The 16,731-nt window shown below is 41.2% G+C and overlaps 1 protein-coding gene across 1 annotated transcript in view; it reads left to right on the top strand.

The window, feature by feature from the left end:
• The first annotated feature begins 438 nt into the window (after positions 1–438).
• Positions 439–16,731, top strand: part of LOC129238560 (ras-related protein Rap-2b) — a 70,240-nt gene continuing 53,947 nt past the window's right edge. The window contains exon 1 of the mRNA XM_054873620.1: positions 439–1,489. Coding sequence (XP_054729595.1) covers positions 1,401–1,489 — 89 coding nt within the window. The 5' untranslated portion in view covers positions 439–1,400. The remainder of the gene's footprint in view (positions 1,490–16,731) is intronic.

Raw genomic sequence — 16,731 nt, 5'->3', positions numbered from 1 at the left:
ATATTTGCTTACATTCGTTTACATACAGACATTTGGTCTTCATTGCAGAGCGCAGCCAAGTTGAAGAGCGCAGCTAAGGAAGGAAGCGTTGCAACATTTTTGCGCCCGGAAATTGCCTAAATACTTTTGTGCCCATTAAAATGTTGATACAATAGGAAACACACACATTTACATATTTCTGTGTACCGGCAGCAAAGAGTAAAACACAACCACATTAACTTATATACATAAAAATATATAAGCCAGCACTTTCTGGTGATTTTGTTGGAGGAGAAAAAATTGTGGCAACAAATATTTGTGAGAAGAGCGGCGTTGGCCAACAGCTACCAAACACCAACCTCCACCAACCACCTCCAGCTACCAGTAACGTACCATTTCTTCGCCGGGCAAGCAACTGGAGTATACCTCCCGCCACATCAAAAAACAGACAACGTTTTAGGAGGATAACAGAGATAAAAATCAAAGCCAAAGAAACAAAAAATTAAGGAATTACGCAAAAGCTGGCATGAAAAGCTGAAAATCCACGCACATCCTTACGGAAGTGGTGAATGCAAATATTTAGTTAAATATTTTGGCCAAACACATGCTTTGAATGCTCGGCAGCTACCGCTACGTGAGTAAATTTGTATGCGTATGTGTTGGAATGTTATTCCCCCAGCAGCGCTGCAATTTGTAAAATAACCTGCGGGCTTCTTTTACTGGTGCAAATTATCACGAATATATTTTATGCAAAATATGGTCCAAGCAACACCTGAAGCAGAGTGAACAGAGCGAAGAGACTTACATATTTCAAAGGAGGTATAACAGAGCGACCGCAGGGGACGACAGACCGAGTGAAAAATTATCAACTTCAAGACGCGCAAGCTGCTTGATTTATAGCGTTTTGCGAAATACGAGTGCGACAGCAAGTTAACTACATTTGCTGCAGCTACACCAACATCAACAACAAGAACAGCAATTCACCAAACATTAAAACACAGCCGAGCACCGAGCAGCGCTCAACTCACTCGAAAAATCACCCAAAGCCATAAAAGACACAAGAAACGCTGAGTTCGTTATTACGAATAAGAAAAGAAAACTTGTGCGAGTGAAGAATACGAGAAAGAGACACTTTGTTTTCGTGTTGCAGTAGCGCAGCAACGCATCTTGAATTGCATTGCACGGCACTTCTTCAACAACGACACACATCAGCGCAGTTCAACACAATTCCAGGCACGTCTCTGCAAATATCCGCGAGCGCGCCGTAGGCACTCCTCAATCCTATTGTCGACACTCAGCATCTGCTCTAAAAGCAGCCCAAGAAGCAATCGTCAGCATTTAGTATATCGGCGCAGCGAACGCAGCAGACACCAGCTTCCCATCCACTTTCGCGGGCCACTCACTCCAAACGCCCCGCCAAAATGCGCGGCCGCCACCTACGTAGGCGCTTCAGCTTGCAGCCGTCATTTATGAAGGACGACAGTGCTGACGATAAACCGAAGCGAGACAAGTAAGTCATAGCATTAGATTTCGGTCTTAAATCCACTTTTACGATGCCCAAACATTGTCGATGCACAGTGGAGAGCAAAATGGCTAGTTAGTTTAAATTTGAGACAGTATTGGGAATATTATTGGAGACGCATTTTGCAAGCCAGTGAATCCACGACGCTTCCAGAAGAGCGTAAGCCTGTCATTGTCTTAAATTAACCAACAAAATAACTGAAAAAATAAATGCTAGACTGATTTCGATTATAAAAGCCATGAATCCAATAGTCTTCTTTTCTGTGGAAATGGTTTGGCTTAAAGGTTCCCTGGCGTAAAGGTTCCCTGAAGTTGTTTCTTTTTCAGCTTGAAGGATAGAGGAGTCTCATTTGCACCACAACACTTACGGTTTGGCGCCGAAACTCTATATTCCTCCCCGTGGCGTAGGTTTTTACTCTTTTTTGCTTACTCATTACATGGCGTCCAAGCTTTCAATGATTTTCACAGTATTTCAAACACCTTCTTCTTCAGAGATTTGGAATAAAAAGGGTGCTGATACAGATCATTTCTCGCTGTTGCTCCCGAGGGTTCAACTCTACGAGAGCAGCCCAGCTGCTTGTCTGTTAGAGAATTCAAGTAGCAGAACGGAAGCTTCGGAGCTGAACTAATATAGACGGACCTTCCATAATCCTTTCACCGGATTGGACTATCTCTGGAGCGCTTTAGTGCTTACAGTTTCTTGAGACATATATTTGTACTCAAATGGTTTTGTCTTAGAATCCATCGATGAAGATTTCCAAATATGAGGGTTGGGAGGGCACTGATCTTTTTCACGGTAACTATGAGAACAGAGGTTTGCTTGTTCATTGACGCCACTTTATCCAGTGAGACCATTTGGCAGCTAAAAATAAAGAAAAGGGGAATAGAATGATAGATAGCGGCAGGGCTCCATGCCGAAATAAGTTCACTGATACTCCCAGAAGAGGGAGGGGGATCGGATATTCTAGGACAGTTCGAAATAAATATTCTGTAACTTTTGTGAACAGAAATTTTCTACATTCGTATATGGCATTTTGTAGCGTATTTTAGCTGAGACTTCGTTTTGGTACTCTTTCACCACCAGACCCATTCGCTTTGCATCTTTATCCAGTTTGGAGAAGGCATTAATCAAGATTTTTACTTTCATATTCTGGGTGATTTCCAGAAAAGTTTACGGATTGATGATTAATTGTAAAAGGACAAATCACGAGCTCTCAATCCCGACTGTGGCATTGTCTTCCCCATTGTCCCTCCAGACGTTTCTAGCCAAATATGTGTTAGACCATCTGCTTTATTCACTACTTTTACCCCTTGCGACTATTATCTGTTTCGTGAGATGGAATCTGCATTAGAAAGTACCACATTTGAGCCCATTGAAGCTACCAAAGAAAAGAAAAATATTCGTATTTACTATTATTTCTGTCTCTTCCTCGCCTTACAACCTTTGCAGTATTCATGAGAAAATACTCCTAGCCTAGAAGAGTGCCTACCTAACAGCCAATGACCGGTGACACAAGCCACGACCTTCGAGATGTTCTCTCTTGAGAGGTTGAGCAATTCTCCTGACCTTTTCTTATCTATTTCCGACTAAATTACTGATTGTAAAAAAAGTATTTTCTTCTCTACATGGTCTATTGGCCTCTTACATACATATTTATTTTCCCATAGTTCCTAGATGAAACATAGGGCCTCAATAAACAAGTCATAATTTCGTTTGTTTAGAGCTAGATGTTTAATTTGACTCCAGGAACGGCCTGCTCTGTCCGCCTCTGCTACTACTTGTCGCCTCTATGTGTTGGATGGTCTCCCGCACCTAGGGCTTCCTTGGGGATTCCAGTCTAGAGCGCTGTCCTTGTGATGTCATCCCGTGGTTTGCGCAATGTGTGTCCGATCCATTTCCACTTGCGAGGCATAATTTCTATGTGAACTGGTGTTTGCCCAGTAGCCGCCCAAATATCATCGTTGCTTATAATACCAGGCCAGAATATCCGCATTATCATTCGTAGGCAACGGTTTAGGAAGAATTGCAATGATTGTGATATGCTTGTTGTTAAGTTCCTTAAGTTCCATGTTTCACATCCATACAGAACTACCGACTTCACGTTGGTATCAACTGGAGATGTGGCTTGGCCTCCATACCTTGTCTAGCATGACAAACTCAACGCGTCCCTTAGATATTCGGTTGGGTATGTAAGTTGCTGATTCGCCATTTTTTGAAATTATGCTCCCAAGGTAGCAAAATTCATCTACATCTTCAAGCGAAGTGCCCACAATTTCAAGGGCTTGCGTTTCAGTGGTGTTAATCCGCATTACTTTAATCTTTGCTATGTTAGCCTCTTGCATAATTTTATTTCTTATGCCTAATTTGCAAGTTGGCATAGGAATTCCAATATTTATTGCCTCTGCTTTCAAGAAGCAGCAGATTATTACCCTTTCTGGCCAGCTTATCGGTCTTATAATTTCCTTCAATATCTCTATGCTTCGGAGCCCATATAAGACTGATCTTAAAGACGGTGCTAATATCATTTAAAGCTGCCAGGCTATCCGTCTAGCTATCCGAGAAGATATTTATAGTAGTTTTTGTTACGAGGTGTGTGTTAACACAGTTACCCCCTTTATGGCTAAGACTTCTGCCTAGTAGACTCTACAGTAGTCCGGCAGATGATTCGAGTCCTAAATCTCTTTGAAAAAACTCCATAGCCTACTTTATTTTCTAGGTTGGATCCATCCGTGGAAAAATTTATATTCCCTTTCCCCCATGGTATTTAAGTTTGTCACTCTCTTCTTGACGTGGTGTTAGACTTGAAGAGCAAGTCGAAGGAGGGTTTAAGAAAAGAGTAGTCGATTTTTTGACTGTGCCTGCTCATAGTGTATAGTATATTTAGAAGCGGGGTCTAGCCGCCAGGTCTTCCATCCCGCCATACTGTTATGTCTGAGCGCTGCGGCGGCGGGCACGTTTCTTCCTACCAGATTTAGAGCAGGCAAGTTGACTAGGACCTCGATCGCTTTATTTGGAAAAGCCTTAAAAGCGCCGGTGATTCATCAAAACGCAGTTTTTTGGACTTTGTTCAGCAGTTTTATATAGCTTACCTTTTGAGTTGATGGTCACCACACAAGTACTTCATATAACAAAATAGGCCGAACTACCGAATTGTAAGGCCCATGTTTAATAATGGGTGGCCAAGACGCAACTGCACCGTAATTCGACCATCCGCAAACACCAATTTTGAAGGACTCGCCACTCGCTGGAGTACTTCGGCCGGAACCTCGTGAATAACTTGGCTTCCAATGCCTCAATCGAGGCTGGTTTATCCACAAAACATTTAGACTTTACAAACCCCCGCAAATAAAAATCTAAAGGTGTGATATCACATGATCTTGCTGGCCAATCCACTAGTCCGAGGTGAGAGATAATTTCCTCACCGAAATGACGGCCCATCAAATCTATTGTTTCACGGGCTGTGTGACAAGTAGCGTCGTCTTGTTGGAACCAAATGTTGTGGAGATCGCCGACTTCAATTTCCAGCATCACGGCATCAAAAAGTTGCATATCATGGCGCGGCGTGATAGGGTTCGCCATTCACTGTTACATTGACGCTAGCCTCGTCTGTGAAAATGAGTGATATGAGCCGCTGATTGTTGCAGCCCATAGGCCGCATCAAACGGTTGTTTCCAATGGATGTAATGGATGTTCTTGTATAGCTTCGGGTCGCTGTTCAGTCCAAATACTGCAATTTTGCTCATTGACGTAACCACTAAGTCAAAAATGGGTCTCACCGCCAAACGAAATTCCGGTCCCAAAATGCGGATCTTCTACGATTTTTTCAAGAGCCCAACGACTGAAATTATGATGCTTTGGAAGATCATCCGGCCTCAAATCTTGGATTTTATACTCTTTCAAACCAAGATTGTTGCGTAAAATCGCCCAAAAAGTCCCATAAGATAAGCCAAGAAATTGAGCTCGGCGCTGAATCGATTCTTCCGGATCTTCGGCAAAACTCTCATTTACAGCCGCAATATTCTCTTCACTTCGGCCTTTACGTGGTCTAATCTGTCGAGTATCATTCAGTTATATAAAATTATTCTCAATTGTGTGGATGGTTGGTCGAATAGTGCGTTCGGTAGGACGGTTATGTACGACATAAGTTGGCCTGAGAGCGCGATGAATTCTTCTCACAGAGCTTCGATTTTCGTAATTCAATTTTACGATTTGTAAACGTTACTGAGGCATACATCTTTCCAGGATGAAATATAAATGAATACCTAAAAAAATTATGTATTTAGTTTGACACTTGTCACGCGTGATCTGTCAAAAAAACCTACTGGAAAAAATACCTCCAATCTGATCACCCTTTATGTATATAATTGGCTCTCACACCCTTTTCGGCTCTCTGGCCGAACACCTCCTTTTATGAGGGACTTACACTTTTAAAACGCCACCGAATACCAGATCATTTTTGTGCGAAGCCTTTTTCTGGCAGAAATGCACTCGGAGGTGTGCCATTGCATGCCGAGGGACGACTGCTTTTAGAAACAACTTTTTTCTCTCATTTGATATTTCAAGCACGGAGATTCAAACCTACGCACTTCTGAATCGTAGTCACTCACCAACCCTACGGTTGCCACCTAAATTTACAAATATGAAAATGTGGCACGCCTTTCGTTTGTTTCAGCTCACCACTGTAACTCTGAGTGAGGTGTTCAGTGCCCTAAGCACCCAACTATTTATTCATACTCAAGCTCAGCCAACTTTTTTTTACTTGCCATTCTTTACTTTTCGGCTTCAATTTGTGATGTTTTATTTGTTTGCATTTTGCTGGTTTGCTGGTTTGCTTGCATGGCTGGTTTGTTTGTTTAACTTTTCATTGTTATTCTTTTTTATTTTCTCTTATTTTACATCTAATTTCTTATTGTAATTTTGTGTTCAATCTTCTGCTTTTTTGTTGTTGTCTTTTTCTCTTATTTTTTGGGTTTTTTTTTATGTACATTTGCTGTTGCAAGCAGGCATCTGTCCCATTTTTATGATTACCTTCATTGTTGTCATTGTCGTCACTGTTTGTCTGAGGCATCATCATTATAGTGTCCCTACATCTCTTCCTTCCCACAGCCATCAACAGCAGACAAGCATATTTTGTAGTTGAAAGGAACATTTTTACGTGTTAACATTTACAAAGTTCCATTCATTTTTTGCTTTGACTGAGACATTTATTCATTGTCATAGTCAATTTGTTTGTTTGAGTTTCACGAATGTGGTGAGGGCGGATGGCCTTAGGCGAAATGCAAAGATTTTTGTTTTTTTTTAGAAAACCATAAACTGTACTCACAAGGAATGAGGAAACATATTTTGGTACGAGTATAACTACAGGGCATTCGAAGCTCGAGTTGTGTTTAGCAAAGTTTTGCTTTGACAGTTGTCATAGTTTGGTAGTGGCTCTTTGTGACAGACGAAGGTAGGTAGGTTGATAGAACTGGCTGTCGGTCTCTAAACCAACTCACTCAAATGCACCATTGTAATACTAGAGAAGCTGGCCTCATTAAGCCATTTTGTTTGGTGCAAACCCATTGATCCGGCTAACACTTATAATCCTAAGGTCATCAGTATCATTCAAGAACGCTGAGTCTAAGTATCTAAAGTTAGTGGCCTGCCACGCGGTACAGTAATAGAGAAGAGTCTTCCTCCTCCTCATTCCATGTTCATGTCCTTTTGACAGAAGTTGAGTAAAGAACCAACTTTAAAATTAAATTTAAACTGGGCCAAAAACGCGTAATCGGTTATCGCGTCAATCAAGAAGAAGAAGAAAATAAATTTAATTTCACTCGGAAAACTTAAAAAAATAAATGAAATGCACTACGACAAAGATCTGATCCGCGAAAACTAGAAAATTTTAAAAATTTTGGATATTTTCGCTTATTGTAGCCATCCAACAGAGCCCGAAATAAAAAAGTTAGTCGAAAAATTTTAGTAGACTGGCTCGACACAGGACATAAAAATACCAGTTCGTATTATAAACAAGGAAGTGGCCTGCTCCACCATCACTCAAACACGAATTTTGCATAGAGATCTGAACCTTAACGCATTAAAGGCCAAGCGGCTTTGACGAAAGTTGTCATCGAAACCTTAGCAGGTTTTTTAATTAGAAAGCGGTTTGAAAGCAATAAAAGTAAAGGGTCTTTCAAAAGTGACTCCTAGATCTCCTAGATCAGTAGTGAAAAATCCATACACGGCAGCTTTTTTATGTCATCTTTGACATTTTTTAAGTAGCCAGAAGTAGTTATAATTTTCACACAGAACAACGCTTTGAAATTATTGAAAATTATTATTCATTCAAGGGCTGAGCGGGAGCGTGCAGTATTTGGAGGGAGGGCCTGGTCAACCTGTTCACAGATGGCTCAAAATTGGATGGAAAGGTTGGCGGAGGCGTATTCTGCAAGGAGCTCCCCATCAGACTCAAGTTCAAGTAACCGGAACGGTGTATTCAAAGCCGAGATAGCGGGAATTAAAGAAGCAGCTGATTGGCTGCTCACTTATGTATATATAAACTGTAGCGGAGGTCAATATCCACTCCGACAGCCAAGCGGCAATCGAGGTCCTGGACTCGTTGATGGTACATTCGAAGCTGGTTGGGAAATATTTGACTTCACCCTCGATTGCATCCGAATTCTATGACATAAGGCTCATCTGGGTACGTGGTCATAGCGACATTGCAAGAGGCTGCAAGGCGGATGAGCGAGCCTGTCAGGTAGTTTCCCCTCGAAATGAGAGGATTGAGATCTCGTTGCATACTTGCAATCTGCTCCTGGAGAGGTGGGCTTCGCCTCAACTCTGCAAACGCTGGGCAGGTACAAAAACTTTTTAGGTCGCTAGGGGTCCTGGAACCTCCTGAGCTTAAAAAATCCCAACTTTTAAATTCCGTGGGTCCCATAACAAAACGGAACTGGAATTGTACAAATCATCATAGCGAAAATTGGACCAACTCGTTAAAAACCCCAAATTTTCAGGCAGAAGTGCGCTCCAGCAGGAACGAAAAATGCTTAGGGAACATGGGAGCGAGGGAGATATTAACATATATTCTGATAGTCAAGCCCCGTTCAATGCCATGATGCAGATCCAAACTACTCAACTCCTGAAAAGAGGAGATCGAATCTCTAGCGTGTGCAGGTAACATTTCACTGATCTGGGTTCCAGGAATGTAGAGGGGAATGAAATTGCTACTGAGCTTGCCGGAAAGTGGACTGAATTGATCTCAAAGACCTCCTACTCGGTCGTCGACATCCCCATGACTGTTGTTAAAGGGAATGGAGCCCCATTTCTTCGAGTGCTGTTTCGAAAAGTCTGTGGTCTAAGTACAATAGACGCAGGATGCAGAAAGTTCTGGGGACTCCGCGCCATTCAATTTCCAAACTTGTCGCTGTGTTTACCGGTCATTGGACGATCGACAAACATGCAGAAAAGCTAGGTTTACCATTTAATCCCCATTGCAGAAGTTGTGGGGAGCTTTGAGAAAAGGAAACTGTTTATCACTTTCTCTGTAAATGTCCGGGTTTGGCTGCTAAACGACTAAGGTCTCTGGGTGTTTCTTTCTTTAACAGCCTGGAGCAGTGCGAACCCCTAAATTCTATCAAACTGCTCCGTTACATCAACAACTCTGGCTGGCTGTAGATATCTGCCCATTGGAGGTCTGAAAATGGTATCAAAACAGCGCTTTAGTACCAGAGTGGTACTTCAACCATTTCATCAACTTTCTTAACAATCCCTGTTGTACGTTCTTTCATGCGACGTGGCACTCATTTTGTTAAACTAGATGCGCTGAAAACTCCAAGGCCGGTTGGTATCAAGTTCGAGCCGCAAAGCGTACAGGGTGCAGTTGTTGATCATCAATGATGCCCATTCGTTAATTTTATCCTCTCAGACGAAGCTCGTTTCTGGTGGAGCGCGCGTCGTTAGGGAATCCGCGACAACATTTCGAGAAAACTTGAAACTCCGCTCGTGTTAATGTTTAAGTAGTACGCATTGTGGGCTGGACTATTTTCGGTACAGTCATTTGGAAAATATCATTAATCTTCATAAATTTTAGACCCTCCACAAACAGTTAATGAGTTTCCATTTAAAATAATTAATAAATTTATTTAGAGTTTAGAAACTCAAAACTTATTAAAATAAATTAATAAATAATTAATTTAGAGTTTAGAAACTCAAAAGGCCCTGTATACCGACATGTCTGTATGTGCTTCAGTATTCTCTTGCTGCTGCATATTTGCCAAGTTACTGGCCTGAACGAACTTTGTTTTGCTCTGCGCGATACCTTCGATTTTAATAAAGGCAAATCATTCGAAGCGAATTTTTTCATGTCTTCTCCGGCTCAGTGAATTAGCTCACAAATTACGGTAAATAAAAAATCAGTGGCATGAAAGAGAATGCCCTTCGAGGCGAGAATAGCGTAGAAAGTCATGCAGCAGTGAAATAATCACAAAAACAATCACAAACACACAAAAAACAAAACTGAGAAATTATTAATAAACTGGAAGGCATAAACAGCGGAGGTGAAGAGTATCCAAAATCAGGGATTGTTTGTTTGATTTGTGTTGAACAAAAACACAACTAATTTGGCTGAAAGAAGCGCACGCAAAGAAGAAAGTGTACTAAGGGAGGCCTAAAGTAGTGAGCGTTTTGTGTACATTTTTTTAAGAGAGAAAAATTAAATATCAAAGGAAAAATGTTTGTAGAAAAAATACATAAATACCGAAAATGTAGAAAAAATACATTTACATATATACAAGTGCAGGGTGGGTCATCTGAAAATTGCTGTTAAAGGAATAAAACATCCGAATATGGTCTGGTAAAAGGAAAATTAGCGGAGCTATCAACCACGACAAATATTTTTTTGCGAAACTTTTTTAATGCAATGTTTCGCTTACAATACTTTCCGAAACCCTGGAAAGTTTCAGAGGTTATTGCATTAACGAAACCGGGTAAAGATCCAACCAGGGTATTAACATATAGACGAGGTTTGTTCCAAAAGTATCGCGAATTTGGAATTTTCACAGTTAGAATTTTCGCGATATGTTAGTACTCATGTCTCTCACTCATGCCGAGAACGGCCATTTTGAATGTTCAATTAATTGTTGACTGCTGCTTTGCTTGCACGTGTTTCGGCTCGTCTTCGATTTTTACCTATTCAGAAAGATGGATCAAGGAACCTGAATCAAATTTTGTGTGAAAAACGAAATTTTGTGTGAAGTGCGTGGAAGCATTCCGAATGTTGATTGTGTCATACGGAGAAGCTACTGCTAGCTAGCTTTGGTCCAAAGCAACTTTTATCGGTGGTGCAAAATGTTCTCAGAAGGCCGAGAAGATGTGAACGACGAAAAGCACGCCGGACGACCGAGAACTTCAACAACAGACGATAAAATTGATGAAGTGAAGAAAATGGCCAATCGTCGAATCACCGTTAGATAAGTTGCTGAGGACCTAAACATATCGATTGGCTCGTGCCATTTGATTTTTTTCAATGATTGGGCATGAGACGGGTCGCTGTAAAATTCGTAATTACCAAAACTGCTCAATTTCAACCAAAAGCAGCAATGCATGAACATTGCTAATGAGATGTTGGACTCTGTCCGCGAACCGCGACGACCCAAATTTGCTCCAGAGGGTCATAACTGGTGACGAATCGTGAGTTTATGGTTATGATGTGGAAACCAAAACTCAATCATCTCAATAGAAGCCGCCGCACGAATCAAGACCGAAAAAAGCGCACCAAGTTCGGTCGAATGTAAAAGTTTTGCTTACCGTTTTCTTCGATTGCAGGGGTGTTGTGCATCATGAGTTCTTGCTACAGGGTAAAACACTATTGATGCCACATCCACCGTATTCCACAGATCTGTGACTTTTTCTTGTTCCCGAAACTGAAGGACGACTCTACGCTTCGATTGACGAGATAACAGCGGCATCGAAGCAGGAGCTGAACAAGGTAAAAAATAGGATTTTTTGAAATGCTTCGAAGATTGTTGGCACAAGTACATAATATCTCATGGGGACTACTTTGAAGGGGACAAAATAGATATTAATTAATAAATAAATACTTTTTGAAAAAAAAAACAAAATTCGCGATACTTTTTGAACACACCTCGTACAAAAGGCACAGCCCGTCGGAAATTCGGTGCTGACTTAACCTCAAAGTTTCTGTGAGACGTATTCAGCGAATTTTAAGAACAGTGGATTACCTTGAGTAAGCGAATGCTGAAAAAACGCCACAAAAAAGCGAGGCTTAAATTTGGAGAAAAATACCAGCAGAAGCTTTGCCTTGATAGTCCCGACATTTATAAAAAATACTGGCACGACCAGCGGAAGGCTAAAGAAGCGCGAATGACTTGGGTCGTGATTTGATATCAACACCCCAATTTGCGTTATTGCTACAAAAATTAATGCAGAAAAATACTTAGAGCTATTCGATGAGGTCCTTATTGATTTCGAAGATGAAGTATCTACTCGGGATCACATATTTCAACAGTATAACGCAGCAGTTCACAGCGCGGAAAAAACTAAGGAATTTTTTTAAGCCCCAAAGTATCCCATTATTAGAATGGCTTACTTGTAGTCCAGAACCCAACCCGATAGAGAATCTTAACAGCATCCTAGCAAAACAAGTTTTCAACAATGGGCGTGAGTTTGTCTTTGGTTCGAATTTCGGGGAAAAACCAAAATGAAGAAAAAGTTTTTTCTAATAGCTGTCGCCCCTCAGTAGGCAATGGCAAACCTCCGAGTGTATTTCTGCCATGAAAAATCTCCTCATAAAAAATATCTGCCGTCCAGCACCGGCTGGAAACTGTAGGTCCCTTCATTTGCGGAACAACATCAAGACGCACACCACAAATAGGAGAAGGGATTCGGTCGAACTGAGCAAAACAGCGTCAGAAAGCTAATTGATTCAATGACACGACGCCTGCAGGAAATCAGAAATAACAAGGGTTCATCCAGAAAATATTTATCAAATGCTGCTTAATCGCATCGGCTTGCCGCTTTAGTTTGATTCATAATTTGTCCTTCACCGTCTTGGTAATGCCCTTTACGATATGGCTGAGTTCCTCAGGTTGCAATCTAATTTTTTTTTAATATTTCCGCGTACTAAAGTTCACGAACTTTCTTCAAGAACAATGCGACAGGTTCGTAGGTCTGCTTTGCTTTGCATGATTTTGGTCTTACGTGTGTCAACTGTTGACCAGCCTTCACGTGATTGGGTGCCTTGCACGTCTAGGAATGCATTCATACCATAGTTGCAACGTTTTGTTTTTTTAAAGCAGCCGTGGTTGGTTGAGACGCCGTTGTTGCTTTTTGGGCTTGAGCTCTATTGGTCCTCTCGGCGATTGTAAATGGATATACTAAGGTCATTTGCTGCAGCAAATTAGATGCATCCCACCCGCATGCATTGGTGGCCATGCGAACTTTCTTTGACTGCTTATTACGCTCTTTCTCCATTTGATCGGTTTGTGTGCTTTGATTGGCGCACATAGTGGTTGGCTTAGCTCTGCTGTACATGACCAGCGCTCTCTGGTACTGTTAATCTATTGCACTCAACAACATGCACTCATTGTAATACAGTCTGTGTCAGAAGAAAAGAACCGGTTTTTTCTTGTAACTTCAAGATATATTTCGTTCTGCTTTTTGCTGCGTAATAGTCACACTCAAGGACTACGATCCCAGTGCTAACTCAGGTTAGTGTCGTTCAAAACTTTCCCGTAAACGCAACCAAAGAAAAATTAGTGAGAAGTACACCAAGCGTTTCGAGGCGGTATTTTTACACACGCATTCGAAAGGGCCAAAATTATCTTACGCCGCGGCTGCAAAAGTAAGAAATCAAAAAAGTTTGTTATGTGTGCGTAGGTATAAGGTGTATAAAAAATGTTTCTCTTTCCGAGCACGGCGACGACAAAGAAGCAGGATAAAGGGATTGTCCAACTTTTTAAGCGGGACACTTCTTTGTGACCATGCCAAGCACAATCAGTTCTTGCTAAAAAGGGAATAGTCGACTAAAGGAAGCGAGCATATCCTACCATCCCACATCGTCAAAACCACTGCTCTCAGAAAAACACATTGAGAAACAACAAAACACGAAAATGACGTCACAGTCATAGACTGGTCTCCCAGTCCCCAGACGCTAACTTCATCGTAAATTTGTGGGGAATTATGAAAACGCTTCTTGTCCAAAAAATAGTCCACGATTTAAGGCAACTCGTGCGTCAAATTCGAAAAATCTGGTCCTCTTTGTCGACGAGCTATGCAGGAAAACTTCAAAGCATGCCGAGAAGATTTCAGGCTATACACGACAACGATAAAGACTACACAGCTTATTGAGTAATTGCGACTCGTAGTTTTGTACATGCTTTTATGTAAAAAAAATTTTAAATATATATCTTTTATACTTCACGAATCATAGCCGTTCCTTTTTTCTGACACAGACTGTATGTCTCTGTACTTCCATTATGACGATAAGCGCTTTTATTTCCTTTCTCATCAAACATAACGACTCCACGTCTGGTCTCGCTTTGCTAATTCCTTTTGCTGTTGCGCGTCGCTCCCTGCTATAGTTGGAGTTGTAAGCTTGCATTGGTGTTTTTCGGAGCGCTCTAGCTCCGGTGTAAGCATATGCTTTCTCACAGAAGAGCGAGATAATCTCGGTCGTCTCAGAAACGGATTGGGTGCTCGTTCCCCTCGGTTCTCCGCATATACCAGGATATTAATTAGTGTATCACTGCAAGAGTTAGATGTCATCCACCTGCGCAGCTGGCTGAGCAGATGTGCAGATGATAAGCAACTGTTCTCTCTCTTAAAAGCAAGAACACTTTACACCGTTCGATAAACATTTCTCAGTTTTTGTTATGGCCTTAGCTAAGATTTTTATGTATTTCTCTTTAGTTGATCTCGTATACTAGACAGAGTCAAGCACTGGTCGCTACCGTAGCTCTGGGGGCACACTTACACACTTTTAACACTACAGTGGTTTTTCCTCATAAAGTTTTAGTCACTTTTGAAAACACACGAATGTAATTCACAATATATGCGCACCTCATGAGACCACATTAATTTTTCACAAAATATCCTCAACGCATTTCAAAACGACAAAAAGCAGAGCATTCAAACATTCGAAACAAAAATTTCATATTTGGACTAGAGAATTCAGTGTAAAATAATTTTTTAATTAAAGTTCCACATTTTATTATTGTGGTTTGAAAGTTAAAAAAACTCACATGTATGTGTATGTATGTCTGTGTGTAGCAACAAAACCAAGATGCAACATCATTCACACCTTTCATCAGCAACTGAGTGGCGTTTTAATGCAGCTGCTGGCTGCTCGGCAATGACAACAGCAGGAAATAAGTTTCCCGATTATTTTCCAAGTTGACGCATTTTAACTGAATGCTTGCACTCGGCTTGCTTTTCGCTCCCTTTCATGGCCATTACGGCCACATCGCTTGTAGTGTTTGCCAAGTCAGCAGAGTCAGCAGTTGCGTTGCTGCCTTGCTTTTGGTTGCACAGAGTTTTGACTGAGTTGTTGCAGTGTTAATAAAGTTTGCACATCAAGTCAAGGTGTGGCAGCGACATACATACCTACATACGAGTGTGTGACAGACAGTTAAAAAGTTTTGCTATTTCAGCAGAGATAGGATTCATTCGAATGACGGAAGACAAGAGGGACATATTTTCGAAAAGTTTATTTGTATGATTGCATAGAAAGTTATGACTTGTAACGTATGCGTGAATGTTGCTTATGCACTGAAAGCGGGCTTTTAATCGAAAGCCAAATGTGAAAGTAAAAAGTTTTCACTGAGGTTATGTGGCTTTACATGAGCTTAGATCTCAAAAAACTCCATTTGATGTTTCACAATGCGGGAAAACTTGCAGAGGATCATATATTTATTTTAAAAGTAACGAGGTAAATACTAGCGATACTTTTTTTTCATTTAAAAGACTATAGCATAAATTCGAGTAAATTTGAGCATAGTGCCAAGAAAGGAACCATCGCGTACCGAACATATGTAAGTACAGGGTTTGAATGAAAAGTAATGAGCCTCATTTTTTTAAGCAGTTTTATTAAACCTTTTGGCTTATATAGGGTGATCAATTAAGAGGAGTTTTTTTCATTTGCGTTTTTTTTACAGATCGCGCGCGAGTTGTGGCAAACTGTCATCGTGGATTTGTTGAACAGCGTTTGGCATTTCATCATGGAAAGACTCACACCGCAACAACGTCTACAAATTGTTCAACTGTATTATGAAAATCAGCGTTCTGTGACAAGCCACTTGCCATACAGCTCGTGAAACAATGACTTTATTGAGAAGTCATTTCGGAGAGCAGCTGATTTCACGTTTAGGACCTGTGAGTTGGCCACCAAGATCTTGTGATATCACACCTTTGGACTTTTTTCGTTGGGGATTCGTGAAGTCCAAGGTCTATGCTGATAAACCAGCTACGATTGAAGCTCTGGAAGCCAACATTACGACATACCAGTCGAAATGCTCGAACGAGTGATTGAAAATTAGACCTTCAGAATGGACCACCTTAAGCGTAGTTGCGGCCAACATTTGAATGAAGTCATATTCAAAAAGTAAATGTCAAAGAATGTTCTTTCAAATGATAAATAAAGGTTTTGAACATAATTTACATTTTTGTTTTTTTTTAACTATTGAAAAAAGCACCTCATGATTGATCACCCTATACAACTAATATTCTTCAAAATAGGACCCTTGAGCGTCAATACACCGCTGGTAGCGGTCCTTCCACTGCAGGAAACATTTTTTAAACTCATCCGCTGGAATCGCGTTCAATTCGGCTGTCACAGTTTTTTGGATCGCCTCGATGGAGTCGAAACGCCTCCCCTTCAGCTTTCTTTTCAGGCGCGGGAACAAGAAGAAGTCCGGAGGGGACAGGTTGGGCTGTAGGGAGTGTGGGGAAGCACCGGAACCTCCATTTTCGCCAATGCAGAGGTGCAGAGGAAGGCGGTGTGCGCCGGCGCATTGTCGTGATGAAGGGTCCAATTGTTGACGAGGTCGGGCCGAACCCGAGCGACGCGGTTTTTCAGCCGAAGGAGCACTTCTTTGTAAAATAACGCGTTTACAGTGCTTCCTGGTGGTACAAATGTTTAGATTTACGCAAAATTTGATCCAGTAACGTTGCTCCAACGATCGCTGCATTTTCGCCACTACAAAATCCAAACACACTTTTAAAACAGCTTT

The sequence above is a fragment of the Anastrepha obliqua genome, chromosome 2 (assembly GCF_027943255.1).
Source record: "Anastrepha obliqua isolate idAnaObli1 chromosome 2, idAnaObli1_1.0, whole genome shotgun sequence".
In the NCBI taxonomy this organism is placed as follows: Eukaryota; Metazoa; Arthropoda; class Insecta; order Diptera; family Tephritidae; genus Anastrepha; species Anastrepha obliqua.
The sequence above is the reverse complement of the archived record's forward strand: the minus strand, read 5'-3'. Positions and strand labels throughout refer to the sequence as shown.